The 19,406-nt window shown below is 39.6% G+C and overlaps 1 protein-coding gene across 1 annotated transcript in view; it reads left to right on the top strand.

Annotated features, from left to right (window-relative positions):
- Positions 1 to 19,406, top strand: part of slc6a16a (solute carrier family 6 member 16a) — a 44,684-nt gene that overhangs the window by 9,156 nt on the left and 16,122 nt on the right. Inside the window, exons 2-5 of the mRNA XM_062036283.1 lie at positions 7,252 to 7,471; positions 11,315 to 11,472; positions 18,397 to 18,523; positions 18,739 to 18,914. Coding sequence (XP_061892267.1) covers positions 7,252 to 7,471; positions 11,315 to 11,472; positions 18,397 to 18,523; positions 18,739 to 18,914 — 681 coding nt within the window. The remainder of the gene's footprint in view (positions 1 to 7,251; positions 7,472 to 11,314; positions 11,473 to 18,396; positions 18,524 to 18,738; positions 18,915 to 19,406) is intronic.

Raw genomic sequence — 19,406 nt, 5'->3', positions numbered from 1 at the left:
ATGATGAAATCTTAACATTGCAACACATGCCACTTATTAAGTGCAATTTTAAATTTCCCGCTAAACTTCCGGTTCAAAACATCTATGTATGATGACGTATGCGCGTGACGTCAATAGTTAAACGGAAGTATTCGGACACCTTTGAATCCAATACAAAAAAGCTCTGTTTTCATCTCAAAATTCCACAGTATTCTGGACATCTGTGTTGGTGAATCTTTTGAAATTTGTTTAATGAACAATGAAGACTGCAAAGAAGAAAGTTGTAGGTGGGATCGGTGTATTAGCGGCTGGCTGTAGCAACACAACCAGGAGGACTTTGACTTGGATAGCAGACGCGCTATCCGACGCTAGCCGCCGACCGCACGGATGATCGGGTGAAGTCCTTCGTCCTTCCGTCGATCGCTGGAACGGAGGTGAGCACGGGTGTTGATGAGCAGATGAGGGCTGGCTGGCGTAGGTGGAGCGCTAATGTTTTTATCATAGCTCTGTGAGGTCCCGTTGCTAAGTTAGCTTCAATGGCGTCGCTAGCAACAGCATTGTTAAGCTTCGCCAAGCTGAAACGCATTAACCGTGTAGTTACAGGTCCATGGTTTAACAGTATTGTTGATTTTCTGTCTATCCTTCCAGTCAGGGGTTCATTTATTTTGTTTCTATCTGCATTTAAGCACGATGCTATCACGTTAGCTCCGTAGCTAAAGAGCTTCGCCGATGTATTGTCGTGGAGATAAAAGTCACTGTGAATGTCCATTTCGCGTTCTCGACTCTCATTTTCAAGAGGATATAGTATCCGAGGTGGTTTAAAATACAAATCAGTGATCCACAATAGAAAAAGGAGAAAGTGTGGAATCCAATGAACCCTTGTACGTAAGTTACGGTCAGAGCGAAAAAAGATACGTCCTGCACTGCACTCTAGTCCTTCACTCTCACATTCCTCATCCACGAATCTTTCATCCTCGCTCAAGTTAATGGGGTAATCGTCGCTTTCTCGGTCCGAATCGCTCTCACTGCATTGTAAACAATGGGGAAATGTGAGGAGCCCTTCAGCCTGTGATGTCACGCTACTTCCGGTACAGGCAAGGCTTTTTTTTATCAGCGATCAAAAGTTGCGAACTTTATCGTCGATGCTCTCTACTAAATCCTTTCAGCAAAAATATGGCAATATCGCGAAATGATCAAGTATGACACATAAAATGGATCTGCTATCCCCGTTTAAATAAAAAAAATTCATTTCAGTAGGCCTTTAATCCAATGAATACATCCACTTTTTCTTTTCAGCACTGTCTTTAACACTCGCTTTCTTCCTTCCCATGGTTAGAAATGTAAGACCAGATGTTTTGGCTGGATCTTACGGGGTTCACTGTGAAATGTACTATGCCAACTAATGGCGGAGATGCTTGTAACTCAAATTGTTGCTTACAATTTGAAGCATAACAATTAGAAGAGGGGCAGCTCTTATCTGAAACACTCTTAAGTTGAGCTACTACTGTATTTGTCTGAGAGGCCACCCATTACTTTTGTCGGGCCTGTGACAACATTAAAATAGCAACATTAGCATGTTTCCTAGTCCTCTTGTCCATTCGTGCCCTTGACATTCGAAGGCTAGACACTTGCAATTAAAGCACACAAAGGGTGCGACATGACAACAATGTTCTAGCACAGCCCACAACAACTTCTCAATACTGTGATAGGTTGTAAAGGACGTGCAGCGGAATTACCCAAAATAGGTCCTTTCATCTTACAATACATGTGCGTTGTTGAGGTTGATATCATTTAAGAGATGAAGTATTTACTGCCTAGGTGCCAAATATGTTCACATGTCTTCCATGTACACCGCAGCAACACCCACAAAGTCAGCCAATGCAGTCCCCTCACACCTCCCACACGTGACCAAAGACCACCCACCATCCCTTCTAAGCGCTGCATAGTGCTAAGTATGACTCCTGCTGGAATGTATGTACGCACATTCCCCAAGACTCGTGTGTTGAAATATGTATTATAAAATAAAACGGATAGCTAAATAATCCCGGTGGTCATGTGACCCCTGTACTTTTCCAGCCTTGCCGACTTTCCTATGAGGTCATGTCACACAGCAAGTTTGGCTGAGCCAGAAAGCCACTGGGGATGCCAGCTCACTCATCTATGCCAGATTGTACCTGGTCACATGACCTTGTGTTTATTGTTTGGTCTTTTTGCGTGGTGAAGCCACGCTCTTATCTCTTCCTGTACTTCACTTGAATACATTCCCACATGTTGCTGGTCCGATATAAGAGATGGGCCCCTACACCAAACCCACCCCTTGGACCTGTTTGTGTACTAAATCGAGTGAGGCTTGAGTTGCAGCACACATGTCATGTGTTTTTTTTCACATTGGTAGGAGGGCAAAAGTCAACACACGTGATAATAACCCACCTACAAGCCGTCTGCTATATTCTCTTCCCCCCCAAAATAACAGAATATTACACCAACATATTCTGGTCTTATTCCATTACTTACTACCATGGTAAGAATTTTACAGTGTCTCACCATTTTATCTTATCAACAGACAATATTATAGAAACTAAACTTCGATACAACTTTAGAGTAGTCTTTGTGCACCTTGTACAGTAGTATATGTACCATGCACTGAAAATAAGTCAATACACAGCCATTATTTTCTAAGTAGATAATACTGTAACAAGCGATATCACAAGTTCAAATTGTGTCCAAAGTGTGCCTTACCAAGGGAGCGGATCATGATCTGCTTCAGTATGTCACAGTACGTGTTAGAATTCAATGAACTCCAGCTCCACACGGCCAGCAACACTCATGCAGCCCCAGATGATGGCGCTCCACACACCACAATGCTTGACTGTAGGCAAGACGCATTTATCTTGGTACTCACTCGTGTTGCCAGCTGTCTAAACAATAATAAATGTATGTTGAACCCTTTTGTAGTGGATAGTAAATCTTTACACTGATACCTCCGACTGACAAGCCTAATTGGTTCTGTGACGGAGCTCTTAACCAGAAACACTTGAATCTCAAATTATTGTCGCCAATTGAAATGAATTGTAATCAATTTAAATCAATTTAATAGATGCTTGCCTACCCCCAAAACGGCACACTTTTAATATGTAACAAGATTTTTTTTAAAGGAAAATGTACTACGAACAACTCCATTGGTTATATGTAATGTAATAACAATGTACAGAATTTACCTTGGAGAAGGGACTTTTAAAGGCCTACTGAAATAATTTTTTTGTATTTAAACGGGGATAGCAGATCCATTCTATGTGTCCTACTTGATCATTTTGCGATATTGCCATATTTTTGCTGAAAGGATTTAGTAGAGAACATCGACAAAAAAGTTCGCAACTTTTGGTCGCTGATAAAAAAAGCCTTGCCTGTACCGGAAGTAGCGTGACGTCGCAGGTTGAAAGGCTCCTCACATTTCCCCATTGTTTACACCAGCAGCGAGAGCGATTCGGACCGAGAAAGCGACGATTACCCCATTAATTTGAGCGAGGATGAAAGATTCGTGGATGAGGACCGTGAGAGTGAAGGACTAGAGTGCAGTGCAGGACGTATCTTTTTTCGCTCTGACCGTAACTTAGGTACAAAGGCTCATTGGATTCCACACTTTCTCCTTTTTCTATTGTGGATCACGGATTTGTATTTTAAACCACCTCGGATACTATATCCTCTTGAAAATGAGAGTCGAGAACGCGAAATGGACATTCACAGTGACTTTTATCTCCACGACAATACATCGGTGAAGCACTTTAGCTACGGAGCTAACGTGATAGCATCGTGCTTAAATGCAGATAGAAACAAAAGAAATAAGCCCCTGATTGGAAGGATAGACAGAAGATCAACAATACTACTATCAGGAGACACCGAACCAAACACTGGACCTGTAACCACACGGTTAATGCTATGCCGCCTGTCGAAGCTTAGTAATGCTGTTCCTAACGACGGCATTGAAGCTAACTTAGCTACGGGACCTCGTCAGAGCTATGATAAAAACATTAGCGCTCCACCTACGCCAGCCCTCATTTGCTCATCAACACCCATGCTCACCTGCGTTCCAGCGATCGAAGGACTTCACCCGATCATCGATGCGGTCGGCGGCTAGCGTCGGATAGCGCGTCTGCTATCCAACTCAAAGTCCTCCTGGTTGTGTTGCTGCAACCGGCCGCTAATACACCGATCCCACCTACAGCTTTCTTCTTTGCAGTCTCCATTGTTCATTAAACAAATTGCAAAAGATTCACCAACACAGATGTCCAGAATACTGTGGAATTTTGCGATGAAAACAGAGCTGTTTGTATTGGGATACAATGTGTCCCAATACTTCCGCTTCAACCATTGACGTCACGTGCATACGTCATCATACCTAGACGTTTTCAAGCGGAAGTTTCGCGGGAAATTTAAAATTGCACTTTATAAGCTAACCCGGCCGTATTGGCATGTGTTGCAATGTTAATATTTCATCATTGATATATAAACTATCAGACTGCGTGGTCGGTAGTAGTGGCTTTCAGTAGGCCTTTAAAGTATGTTCGTTGAGCTTCTCCATATTTTCGGGAATTGACTGCTGTTTTGATATTATTTAAACATCCTTGGCTTGCGTTATCGACTCTGTGTGCTTCAGTATGGTACAGGCTGGCACTGCTATGCCCGAACTGATTCGCCAAGTTAGCTAGCTACACGCTCTGTCATGTTCAGTGTTGGTAATCACGGCATTAGAGTAAAACGACGTTACTAATGGCGTTATTTTTTTCAGTAACGAATAATCAAAATAATCACTGTTCCAATCGTTGCAACCTTAGGCGCCGATCCCGTGCCGAGCACCCACGTGGAATTGATGGCAACTTTCAAATGCCAAATGTTCGAAAATACCATTTATAGTGTTTTTATTCTTTAATCAGTTACCGATAATATAAACATCTTTGACGTTAAAGATGTTCTTTTAAAGGTAAGATGACCAATACTGGTTTTGTTTTTAATGATTTATTTCTTTAACTAAGTGAATATCCTCCACTGTGTTATCTCAGCATTGTCCTTTGCACTCTTTCTTTCTTACCCTGGTTGAAAAATAAAGTTATGTCAATCTCTAGCTATAAGCTAATGCTAGCATGTAAAACTAGATGTTTTGGTTGGATTTTAAGGGGGTTAATGTGACATTTGTTACGCTAACTAATGGCAGAGATGCTTGTAACCAGTGACGTGCAGTCAGAGGAGGCAGGTGAGGCGGGGCCTCACGTGCCATCATGGAAAGAAAAAAAATGTAAAAAGAAAAAAAATTAATTAAATTGTTATACGTATCCAGTGATTATACTATGAAGTTATTTTCCATTTAACTTCACCAGTTTTAGATTATTTTTATTCAAAATAGCTGGATTTTCACATTTGCCGTTCAAATACTGAGAAGAGATGGTGCGGTGATCAGCAGCCAGTTGAGGCACGTCACTGCATTGTGCCTCAACATGGATTGCGGACTCTGCTAACTGCTGGCCTGCTGTGCAGTGAGACCGTATTGCTATATGAATTATATTATACATTTCCATAGTTTAGTTAGCTGAGGTATATTTCTTGTGCTGAGCAATCATAAAACGGCTGCGAAGACGCACTGGCTGAGGCTCGCAGTAATCCCGCCTCCTGGTGGTAGAGAATGCACCCCCGCCGTAGAATGCACCCCCTGACGGGAGTGTTATATCAACTAAAGCCCACACTTAAACTTTCCACGTGCAAGATTGAATCTATTTAAAAAAGTTATTTAATAAGAAGCCAAAAAGTGCAAAAACAATAATGTTTGTGTTGGAGGAGTTGTGAATGACTGCAGGGCCACAACATTAGGTACACCTGCAGACTGCAGCACGGATTTCATATTTCATTCATTCACAACTCCTCCAACACGAACATTATTGTTTTTGCACTTTTTGGCTTCTTATTAAATAACTTTTTTAAGTAGATTCAATCTTGCGCGTGGAAAGTTTAAGTGTGGGCTTTAGTTGATATAACACTCCCGTCAGGGGGTGCATTCTACGGTGGGGGTGCATTATCCAGCACAACAGCAACGCATGGACTTCATTTATAAGTAAATGTGCTTTTTTGTGTGCTACAGTTTGTATGTGTAAAGTTAAAGTTAAGTTAAAGCACCAATGATTCTCACACACACACTATGTGTAATGAAATTTGTCCTTTGCATTTGACCCATCCCCTTGATCACCCCCTGGGAGGTGAGGGGAGCAGTGGGCAGCAGCGGCGCTGCGCCCAGGAATATTTTTTGGTGATTTAACCCCCAATTCCAACCCTTGATGCTGAGTGCCAAGCAGGGAAGAATGCTGGTATGAGCTTTTAAACAGAACCCGTTAACTGCTGCCAATCAAATGGTGAATAAGATACTCTTTAGGGTTCATATGTTTGTAAATCTGACTGTGATGAAGTCAGTGCCTCACCAACCGTGAACCTCACCGCACGTCACTGCTTGTAACCCAAATTTTTGCAACTTAAAGCGTAACAATTAGCTGAGGGATAGCTCTTATCTCAAAACACTCTTAAGTTAGAGCACTCTTAAGTTGAGGTACCACTGTATTGCTTTAAGTTAAGTTTAATTCCTATGACATTGTCCTTTGAAAACTACACTGTAATATAAATACTTTCTGAAATTCGAGGGGTGAACTCCGTTTTGTAAAATACAATACCGTGTTTTTCGAACTATAAGTTTTCATAGTTTGGCCGGGGGTGCGACTTATACTCAGGAGCGACTTATGTGTGAAATTATTAACACATTACCGTAAAATACCAAATAATATTATTTAGCTCATTTACGTAAGAGACTAGACGTATAAGATTTCATCAGATTCAACGATTAGGAGTGACAGATTGTTTGGTAAACGTATAGCATGTTCTATATGTTAGTTATTTGAATGACTCTTACCATAATATGTTACGTTAACATACCAGGCACGTTCTCAGTTGGTTAATTATGCGTCATATAACGTACACTTATTCAGCCTGTTGTTCACTATTCTTTATTTATTTTAAATTGCCTTTCAAATGTCTATTCTTGGTGTTGGGTTTTATCAAATAAATTTCCCCCAAAAATGCGACTTATACTCCAGTGCGACTTATATATGTTTTTTTCCTTCTTTATTATGCATTTTCGGCCGGTGTGACTTCTACTCCGGAGCGACTTCCACTCCGGAGCGACTTATACTCCGAAAAATACGGTACTTACTTAATGTATTTATTGTTCTTTATGCAAAGACAGAGAAACCTTCATTGAATGGCGGCGAGGACAGGCAGTGGCTGGGCGACGGTCAGTCCGAGTCAGAAATCGCACTCAGTCCTGACGAGAATAATGCCGACAATGGAGACCGGCCGGCTTGGGACTCCAAGATCCAGTATGTGTTGGCCCAGGTGGGCTTCAGTGTGGGCTTAGGGAACGTGTGGAGATTCCCCTATCTTTGTCACAAGAATGGAGGAGGTGAGTGTCACTGTACATATAATCCAGATTTAGTTCTACTCTAAGATCTACTAGTAGGACAGCATAGAATACTGTGTAATTGTACAAACCCTGTTTCCATATGAGTTGGGAAATTGTGTTAGATGTAAATATAAACGGAATACAATGATTTGCAAATCATTTTCAACCCATATTCAGTTGAATATGCTACAAAGACAACATATTTGATGTTCAAACTGATAAACATTTTTTTTTTTTGCAAATAATCATTAACTTTAGAATTTGATGCCAGCAACACGTGACAAAGAAGTTGGGAAAGGTGGCAATAAATACTGATAAAGTTGAGGAATTCTCATCAAACACTTATTTGGAACATCCCACAGGTAAACAAGGAAATTGGGAACAGGTGGGTGCCATGATTGGGTATAAAAGTAGATTCCATGAAATGCTCAGTCATTCACAAACAAGGATGGGGCGAGGGTCACCACTTTGTCAACCAATGCGTGAGCAAATTGTTGAACAGTTTAAGAAAAACCTTTCTCAACCAGCTATTGCAAGGAATTTAGGGATTTCACCATCTACGGTCCGTAATATCATCAAAGGGTTCAGAGAATCTGGAGAAATCACTGCACGTAAGCAGCTAAGCCCGTGACCTTCGATCCCTCAGGCTGTACTGCATCAACAAGCGACATCAGTGTGTAAAGGATATCACCACATGGGCTCAAGAACACTTCAGAAGCCCACTGTCAGTAACTACAGTTGGTCGCTACATCTGTAAGTGCAAGTTAAAACTCTCCTATGCAAGGCGAAAACCCTTTATCAACAACACCCAGAAACGCCGTCGGCTTCGCTGGGCCTGAGCTCATCTAAGATGGACTGATACAAAGTGGAAAAGTGTTCTGTGGTCTGACGAGTCCACATTTCAAATTGTTTTTGGAAACTGTGGACGTCCTGTCCTCCGGACCAAAGAGGAAAAGAACCATCCGGATTGTTATAGGCGCAAAGTTGAAAAGCCAGCATCTGTGATGGTATGGGGGTGTATTAGTGCCCAAGACATGGGTAACTTACACATCTGTGAAGGCACCATTAATGCTGAAAGGTACATACAGGTTTTGGAGCAACATATGTTGCCATCCAAGCAACGTTACCATGGACGCCCCTGCTTATTTCAGCAAGACAATGCCAAGCCACGTGTTACATCAACGTAAAAGAGTGCGGGTACTAGACTGACCTGCCTGTAGTCCAGACCTGTCTCCCATTGAAAATGTGTGGCGCATTATAAATAAATGATAAATGGGTTGTACTTGTATAGCGCTTTTCTACCTTCAAGGTACTCAAAGCGCTTTGACAGTATTTCCACATTCACCCATTCACACACTGATGGAGGGAGCTGCCATGCAAGGCGCTAACCAGCACCCACCAGGAGCAAGGGTGAAGTGTCTTGCCCAAGGACACAACGGACGTGACTAGGATGGTAGAAGGTGGGGATTGAACCCCAGTAACCAGCAACCCTCCGATTGCTGGCACGGCCACTCTACCAACTTCGCCACGCGGTCCCTATTATGAAGCCTAAAATACCACAACTGAGACCCCCGGACTGTTGAACAACTTAAGCTGTACATCAAGCAAGAATGGGAAAGAATTCCACCTGAGAAGCTTAAAAAATGTGTCTCCTCAGTTCCCAAACGTTTACTGAGTGTTGTTAAAAGGAAAGGCCATGTAACACAGTGGTGAACATGCCCTTTCCCAACTACTTTGGCACGTGTTGCAGCTATGAAATTCTAAGTTAATGATTATTTGCAAAAAAAATAAATAAAGTTTATGAGTTTGAACATCAAATATGTTGTCTTTGTAGTGCATTCAATTGAATATGGGTTGAAAAGGATTTGCAAATCATTGTATTCCGTTTATATTTACATCTAACACAATTTCCCAACTGATATGGAAACGGGGTTTGTACAATAATGGTATCAATAAATGCCGTGATGGGGGGGTAGTTGGAATAAGTAGAGTTTGCATATTTATACCATGTACTCTGGCTTCCTCCCACAGTCCAAAACATGCATGTTAGTTGAATGTGAGTGTGTTTTCCAAGTGTTGGAAAACAACGGCCCTCTAGGGCACATCCGGCCCGCTGGTCCCTTTTTAATCCGGCCCGCCAAACTATTAAAACAGAATTGAGCAAAGATCTGTTTTGAGAATTGCCACAACAAAACTGATACTAGGCTTTGACGCACTGGCAAAAAAGGGTGATCAACAACACTGTTCCCTCTAAGAGAGAATGTAAGTGTTAACCCTTTAAGACCATTTTAATTGTTTCTTTAATGTTCTGATATGACATTGTTAAAAATGGATGTATTATGATTAAAATAGTGCATGTTTGAGAAGCCTACTCTTAGTTCCAACTAGGGCTGAAACTAACGATTAATTTGATAATCGATTAATCTGTCGATTATTACATCGATTAATAATCGGATAAAAGAGACAAACTACATTTCTATCATTTCCAGTATTGTATTGAAAAAAACTGCATACTGGCACCATACTTATTTTGATTATTGTTTCTCAGATGTTTGTACATGTTGCAGTTTATAAATAAAGGTTTATTTATAAAAATAAAATAAATAAATAAATACATAAATTCCAACAAAAAAAAATAAATAGCCTCTGCGCATGCGCATAGCATAGATCCAACGAATCAATGACTAAATTAATCGCCAACTATTTTTATAATCGATTTTAATCGATTAGTTGTTGCAGCCCTAGTTCCAACAGATATGATATATGCATCATGTGCATCATGTGCTCGCCTGGCCCGTCTGTCAAATTTCAAAAGCCAATGTGGCCCCTCAGCCAAAAAGTTTGCCCACCCCTGCTCTATACAGTATGTGCTCTTTGATTGACTGGCAAACAGTCTATGGCAAGCTATTCAACTGGCGGCCCGGGGGCCATAAACGGCCCGTGAATGACACCATACCAGTCCCTATAGTTCAAAACTTGGGAGACAAACATTTTTAGGCAAATTCCTAAAAACACTATAGTGCTCCTGTTGTATAGAGGAACTTGGACACATTGGCAGATCCTTATATTGCCTTTTAACCTCGCTAACAAATAGAACACTGGGGCCAAAACTTATTTACATAACAGAGGCGTTCCTCAAAGCACCCCTTTTAAGTCCTCTCCTTTTTGTCAGTTACACATTTTTTTCAAAATATGGTTTCTGTAACTAAGGTGTTGCTGTAAATGATTTACTTCAGATGCAGTCAGTAGTCATTTGTGCAACTTCTTTAGTTATAATAGTAGTGTTCCTCAAGGTTCCACCTTAGGTCCTCTTTTTTTAATAATTTGGGCTATTCAACTGGTGGCCCCTTCAAGTTCAGTTCAAAAAACTTTAGAGACTCACATTTTTGCAGTAGGTCTTTAAAAACAGCACAGCGCTCCTGTAACTGACAAAACTAAATGGCTACTGTAGAGGATGCTGGTTCTCCGGAATATAGAAAAAAAGGCTAATAGTGAAGGGAGACGTCTGGGCCTAAACTTTCTGAAAATGTGGACCCTGATACAATTTAGTTAAAAATGTAGGGTGTACCCCCTCTCTCCCGAAGTGAGGTGGGATAACTTCCATCTTCTCAGTGACCCCGAACAAGTTAGGGGCTGAAGTGAGTGAATAAAATCAAACAATGACAGCAACACTATTCTCCTTATTATAATAAGCCAATTAATATAAACGACAGTATGTCATATAATAAAATATTGCTGCTTTAACGCACTGTTTTGGCGCTTTGCATGTATTTCACAATGTTTTCCTATCATAAAACTGACTTTCCATAATATGATAGTACGTTTTTTTTCCCTTTCCTGCAGGGGCCTTCATGCTGTTGTATGTTTTTCTTCTTCTGGTGGTTGGCGTTCCGCTCTTCTTCATGGAGTTGGCAGCCGGCCAGAGCATTCGGCAGGGAAGCATCGGCGTCTGGAAGCATATCTCCCCCAAACTGGCTGGCATCGGCTACTCCAGCTGCTTGGTGAGGATTTATTGCACTTGTTGATTGTGTTCCCAAATACTTGGGCCTCTTCTTCTATAGGATGACTAACTTAAATTATGTATGAGAGCAAACAATGTGACTTATTTTTTGACATTTCTTATTTAAAAACCTCCCCATGACCCAATTCATCATGTGTATGTAGCTAAATCTGCGTAGTTGTGTGTAAACCTGGTGAGGAGCTGTAATCTGAGAAGTATTGCGTAACATTTTTTCTCACAAACCTTAAGCTTGAACAAGAATCTCAGTGTTCATCAAGCATGAATACCACATGTTTATTTTTCAATGAGCCAAATTTGTCACATATTTAGACCTGCAAGCCAGTCAAATATCAATATTTGAGTGTACTGTTTGACATTGTAAGAACTGGGATGGGCATTTGAACTGGGATGGGCATCGGACAAAGTAAGATTGATTATCAGCAAACACTTTTTTAAAAATATTATTTTTACTGGGATGGGGAGGATTCCTTTCTTCATACTCTAAACTCGTGTTTATACTATATACACTGTACCAGTGTTGTATTGAGCATAATAAATATAAATAAATTAAATATAATAGTACTAGGAGTTGTGTCATGGTGGAAGTCTGCGTGAGTGTAGCTGTCACCCAATTTCCAAAAACGACAAACAAAATCTCTGTACACAATAGAGTTAAAAAAAAAACAATTGAACAATTAAAAGCAATAACAGCTGACTTGGTCGTGCATTGCAAAGCCTCAGCAACATAGTGAGATATTTGGTGTACATTATATTTAAAAATGGCTCTCATGTACATGGAGCCCAAAAAACATTATTTTTATTGTATGTGCGTGTTATACGTCGCATATGCACGCCCCTCTTCTAGTGCAAGGAATGAAACCAGCACCTGTAAGCAAATAACTTCATTACTCTACTTGTGTCCTGTTGTTAAGTAATGTTTGAACATATAAGACCATGGTGCACATATCTTATGGCGGAACCCCAAAAGCTCAGTTTTACCATCCAACACAAACACTAAACCCTGAATTTTAGAAAATCTTCACTCTGGCTAGAATTTTTTTAAAGACTAAAACCTATGTTTGTATGTTGGCAGGAGGCCAAATTGCACTGAAAGATACAGTGTTTTGTGATATGAGCAGTCTCTTAGCTAATTGTTATGCTTTAAAGGGGATCCACACTTTTTTTGGTAATTTGCCTATCATTAGCAATCCCTATGTGAGATAAAAACACATCTCTTTCTTTTTTGTACAGTCTAAATCACAGGTGTCAAACTCGAGGCCCGGGGGCCAAATCTGGCTTGCCACATTATTTCATGTGGCCCGCGAAAGCCTGGAAATAATATGTGTTAATACAATGCTTAATCTTTTCTTACTAAATATATTTGTTCTTTCCCTTTTGACATTAAAAATCATGTACTGCATGCAATTGCATGTCTTTAAAAATTCAATATTATCAAAATCACAATATTATATTATCATGTATTCCAAAAAATATATTTTGTTAAAATAAAGATAAATACTGTACTTAAAGGCCTACTGAAACTCACTACTACCGACCACGCAGTCTGATAGTTTATATATCAATGATGAAATCTTAACATTGCAACACATGCCAATACGGCCGGGTTAACTTATAAAGTGCAATTTTAAATTTCCCGCCACACTTCCGCTTGAAAACGTCTCAGTATGATGACGTATGCGCGTGACGTAGCCAGTTTAACAGAGGTATGGCTTCCCCATTGAAGCCAATACGAAATAGCTCTGTTTTCATCTCATTATTCCACAGTATTCTGGACATCTGTGTTGGTGAATCTGTTGCAATTTGTTCATTGTATTATGGAGAAAGAAGCTGAGCAAGCAAAGAAGAAAGTTGTCTGTGCGAAGCGGATATTTTGCGAGGGAAGTCAGCAACACAACACAGCCGGTGTTTCATTGTTTACATTCCCGAAAGATGCAGTCAAGATTGAAGAACTCGGACAACAGAGACTCTAACCAGGAGGACTTTGATTTGGATACACAGACGCGATACCGTGAGTACGTAGCTGCGCTTCCAAACATTTGATCGCTTGCTATAACTAGCTCGAGCTAGTAGCTAGGAGCTAGGAGCTAGCATAACAAACACCTAGGTGTTTGTTATGCGGGATTAATTTGTGGCATATTAAATATAAGCCTGGTTGTGTTGTGGCTAATAGAGTATATATATGTCTTGTGTTTATTTACTGTTGTAGTCATTCCCAGCTGAATATCAGGTCCCACCCGCGCGCTTCCAAACATTTGATCGCTTGCCCGTACGTGTGTGTCACGTACGTAACTTTGGTTAAATATATAAGCTTTATGAACCTTGGGTTAGGTGAACGATCCTTTGGGCTGAGTGAGTGTGTGTGTTGTGCAGGTGTTTGAATTGTATTGGCGGGTTATATATACGGGATCCCGTCCATATAACCCGCTCGAGCTATAACTAGCTCGAGCTAGTAGCTAGGAGCTAGGAGCTAGCATAACAAACACCTAGGTGTTTGTTATGCGGGATTAATTTGTGGCATATTAAATATAAGCCTTGTTGTGTTGTGGCTAATAGAGTATATATATGTCTTGTATTTATTTACTGTTGTAGTCATTCCCAGCTGAATATCAGGTCCCACCTGCGCGCTTCCAAACATTTCATTGCTTGCCTGTACGTGCGTGTCACGTACGTAACTTTGGTTAAATATATAAGCTTTATGAACCTTGGGTTAGGTGAACGGTTCTTTGGGCTGAGTGAGTGTGTGTGTTGTGCAGGTGTTTGAATTGTATTGGCGGGTTATATATACGGGATCCCGTCCATATAACCCGCTCAAGCTATAACTAGCTCGAGCTAGTAGCTAGGAGCTAGCATAACAAACATGTAGGTGTTTTTATGCGCGATTAATTTGTGGCATATTAAATATAAGCCTGGTTGTGTTGTGGCTAATAGAGTATATATATGTCTTGTGTTAATTTACTGTTGTAGTCATTCCCAGCTGAATATCAGGTCACCCCCGGCTCTCACAGCATCTTCCCTATCTGAATCGCTTCCACTCCCCACTAGTCCTTCACTTGCATTTTCCTCATCCACAAATCTTTCATCCTCGCTCAAATTAATGGGGAAATCGTCGCTTTCTCGGTCCGAATCTCTCTCACTTCTGGTGGCCATCATTGTAAACAATAGGGAACTTTGCGGATATGTTCAATTGACTATGTCGCGCTACTTCCGGTAGGGGCAAGCCTTTTTTTTATCAGATACCAAAAGTTGCGATCTTTATCGTCGTTGTTTTATACTAAATCCTTTCAGCAAAAATATGGCAATATCGCGAAATGATCAAGTATGACACACAGAATAGATCTGCTATCCCCGTTTAAATAAAAAAATTTCATTTCAGTAGGCCTTTAAATATCTGCTTGACTTATGATTTCAAAACAAATTATCAATCAAATTGTAGACTGTAAAATTGACAATAGATTTTACAGTTAAATTCCACCGACTGAGTTTTTTGCCGTAAAATCAATTTTGGTAATGTTTTTTTCCCATATACAGTAAGACACTAAAACATTAAAAAACAAACAAAAAAACATTAAAACAACAAGATTTTACAGTAAAAAACAACAACTGGCAGCTCTGTTGCTTGAATTTTACCACTAAAAACAGTGGTGTTGTTTTTCCATTTATTCCATTTTTTTATATGTTGTAAAAAAACACTGCTTTTACTGTAAAATTCTGGTGACTGAGCTGCCAGTTTTTAAAGTAAAAATAAAATATATTTTTTTGCAGCTTATGTAAACAAATATATTGTTAATGTATTATATATATATACATGTATATTCATATATCACTCATTGTTAAACGTGGCCCTCTGAGGGCAACCATAACTGCGATGTGGCCCTCAATGAAAACGAGTTTGACACCCTTGGTCGAAATCGTAAAAAAAACGCGAGCATCAGGCAGCTAACAATACAGGTAATGGAGATTCAATCTATTTGACCTTATAAAGCCCTCTAAAACAACTCAAACATGGTTTTATATACATGCTGTAAGTATGTATATAATGTAGTAACAGGCACATTCATGACCGTATGTAATATTTACCGTTTTTTGTTATTTTGGTCATTTGGAGCAAAACTTTTTTTTGCGCACATTAATTTCCTTCAACAACATCTACTACTTATCATGACAGACAGTTACAAGTTTTAAAAGATGGGTGCGAAGCAGATCCAGCTCTAGTGAAACACTAAGCATCATTTAGCAGTAGTGCTAAACAAGAAACACAAAACAAGAACATAACAACACAGTCACTTACAATGTCCGCTGTCACTGGGAGGCTGGCTGACGTGATGTTTATATCTTTCAGCACAAGACTTGTGTTGCCTATTTAGGTGATGAGTTAATTGTAATCCCATTTGCTGCATTGTTACCCGTCTCGTATTCGCTGGTTTTTACTATCTAGACTGCACAGAAAAAAGAAAGACGTGTGTTCTTGTCTCAAATATGGATTGTAAACGATAGATAAAATGGAAAAAAAGTTCAGTTCCCCTTTTAAAAAATTTGAGTTACCAGCCTTACCATTGCTAGTTGGCATGGCGATTGTCAGAATTACCCCGTAAAGTAGGCCCAAGACATCTGGTCTTACTCGCTAGCTTATTGCTACAGATCGACATTACTTTGTTTTCCAACCAATGGAATAGAGAAAGTGAGGGTGAAGAATGAGCGGTTGACATTCATTAAATTAAAGAAAGAAATCATTAAAAGAATGACCGACCGTGGAGAGACAACTGGAGCATGTCACTACTAGTTTCCACCATACTAAAGCAAAATTAGCCATTAACGCCAGCAAAGGGTGTTAAAATAATATCAGATCGGCAGACATGTATCCATGAAAATATGGAGAAGCTGCTGATGGTGTTTGACAGAAGCAACTCAGGTAACTAAAGGTTAGTTTTTCTTTTTTAAAAGGTATGCTACGTTAAAAAAAAATTGTTTTTTAATTTTAAATTAATTTCACTGGTGATGTTTATCTGAAATATGAGTTTTTTTTAGTTACTAGCTCCGTCACATAACCAATCAGGCTCATTGAGGTAATACTGTGTGTTTTTTGTTTTTTTTAAATAACTGTGTTAGTAGAGATTAAATCAACACACCCCCAACTAGGGGTGTCAAAAGAAAATTGATTTTTGAATGAATCGCGATTCTTATGTGTTATATTAATCGATTTAATAACATTCAAAATCTTATTTTTTTTTTTTATTTTTTTTTTCAAAATCTGTCTTGTTCAGCCACTTTAGTAAATGTTTGGGTAGAATTTTATCAAACAAAACCAGTTTTTTTTAAGTAATATAGAACTGCAATCATAGTAATCATAGAACTCGCACCTGTATTGATTTTGAATAGCACAATGGCTATGAACGAACATTTGAAAAGAAAACCATCAACCATCAACTAGTCAATCGTCCGCGTGAGCATACGTTGTCATCATTACACAAAAACATGAATGTGTCATTTGTATCTGCTAGGGGTGTAACGGTACGTGTTTTGTATTGAACCGTTTCGGTACGGGGCTTTCGGTTGGGTACGGGGGTGTACCGAACGAGTTTCTAAGCTAAAGCTAAAGTCTTAACAAGCTGCTTTGCTCTTTCTGCTTCTGTCTCAGCACGCAGCATTGTCCCACCCACACAACCATCTGATTGGTACACAGAAAGCGCTAACAGCCAATCAGCAGTGCGTATTCAGAGCGTTAGCAGCCAATCAGCAGTGCGTATTTAGAGCGCATGTAGTCAGCGCTTCAGCGTGGAGCAGATAGGTGTTTAGCAGGTGAGCATCAGGCAGCGGACTCTCCCCAAATGATAATAAACACCTCCCAGTCAACTACTAGTAACATCACTATGAGCCCGTTGACCTTCTAGAAACTTAAACTGCAGCTCAGCTCACTCGCAGTCCTGGCTTGAGGTGAAGGCTAATTACCTCTCAGTTCCAGCCACATCGACCCCTTCTGAGCGCCTATTTTCAGCTGCTGGGAATATTGTAAACAAGAAAAGAAGCAGAGCATGTAGACATGCTAACCTTTCTTCATTACAACTGTTAGTCACTCACTGGAATGAGTAGAATTGGTTATTGTGTACTGTGTTGGACTGGATGTTTATTTTGCACATTTTAAAAGCAATACTTAATGTTTACAGTGCTCCAGAATATTTAGATTGACACTTTTTTGTATTGGATGTTTATCTTTATTTTTGCACATTTTAGCAAATAAGCAATACTTTCACTTTTTTTGAAATGTTTACACTGTTGTTACAGAATATTTCGTTTTGCACTTTTTTGTATTGGATGTTTATCTTTTTTTGCACATTTTAAAGCAAAATAAGCAATACTTTTACTTTTGAAATGCTTATACTATTGCAGAATATTAAGATTTGCACTGGATGTTTACTTTTATATTTGCACATTAAAAAGCAAATAACATTTAATTTTGTTAAATGTTAAAAGTTTTAAATGTTTACATTGTTACAGAATATTTTGTCATGTTGTTGTCAATGTTGACTGAGTGGCCATACTTTTTTTTTTTTGTAAATAAAAGCCATGCCTTTTGAAAAAACTGGCCTACAATTATTTTTTCATCTTCATTTTAAATTAAAAAAAAAATCGGTAAAAGGAAAAATAATCTATAGATTAATCGAAAAAAAGAATCTATAGATTAACCGATTAATCGAAAAAAATAATCTATAGATTAATCGATAGAAAAATAATCGTTAGCTGCAGCCTTAATAATGTGCTTTATTGGCGCACATTGTTCCCAGGCTTTCCCAAGCCACATAAAATTATGTAGCGGGCCAGATTTGGCACCGGGCCTTGCATTTGACAACTGTGAAGTAATGGGTTACAATGCCTATTTCTAGTCTACATGATGTGTCTTCATCCTCAGGTGTGCTTTTATGTGGCTCTTTACTACAATGTGATTATTGCATGGAGCCTTTTCTACATGGGCAACTCCTTCCAGTATCCTTTGCCTTGGCATCACTGTCCCATTGACGTGGCCACCAATAACACAGGTACTGTTGTGTGTGTGTGTGTGTGTGTGTGTGTGTGTGTGTGTGTGTGTGTGTGTGTGTGTGTGTGTGTGTGTGTGTGTGTGTGTGTGTGTGTGTGTGTGTGTGTGTGTGTGTGTGTGTGTGTGTGTGTGTGTGTGTTTGCGTGTGTGCGTGTTTGCGTGTGTGCGTGCGTGCGTGGATGTCTAAACCACCAAACCTTTCTTCTGTCTGAACAGTGAAAGAATGTGCACAAAGTTCGCCAACATCCTTTTTCTGGTTTCGGAAAGCTCTGAACATCTCTAATTCCATTGAGGAATCGGGAGAGTTTAATTCCATCATGACGGGATGTTTATTGGCTGCATGGACCATCGTTTCCTTAGCCATGATTAAGGGGATCAAGTCGTCTGCAAAGGTGAACAATCCCTATTTAATTCTTATTGAATTTTGGTGGGGGGTTCACTAACTTTGTTTATTTTGATATGTTGCAACATAGGATTGATTAACATAGGAAAAATGTCTTAAAGGCGGCTAGGTCTACAGTACATCTACGAACCCCGTTTCCATATGAGTTGGGAAATTGTGTTAGATGTAAATATAAAAGGAATACAATGTTTTGCAAATCCTTTGCAACCCATATTCAATTGAATATGCTACAATGACAACATATTTGATGTTCAAACTGATAAACATTTTTTGTTTTGCAAATAATCATTAACTTTAGAATTTGATTCCCGCAACACGTGACAAAGAAGTTGGGAAAGGTGGCAATAAATACTGATAAAGTTGAGGAGTGCTCATCAAACACTTATTTGGAACATCCCACAGGTGAACAGGCAAATTGGGAACAGGTGGGTGCCATGATTGGGTATAAAAGTAGATTCCATGAAATGCTCAGTCATTCACA

The sequence above is a fragment of the Entelurus aequoreus genome, linkage group LG25, assembly GCF_033978785.1.
Source record: "Entelurus aequoreus isolate RoL-2023_Sb linkage group LG25, RoL_Eaeq_v1.1, whole genome shotgun sequence".
NCBI lineage: Eukaryota > Metazoa > Chordata > Actinopteri > Syngnathiformes > Syngnathidae > Entelurus > Entelurus aequoreus.
Note: the sequence above shows the minus strand (reverse complement) of the source record. Positions and strands in the feature narration are given on the sequence as shown.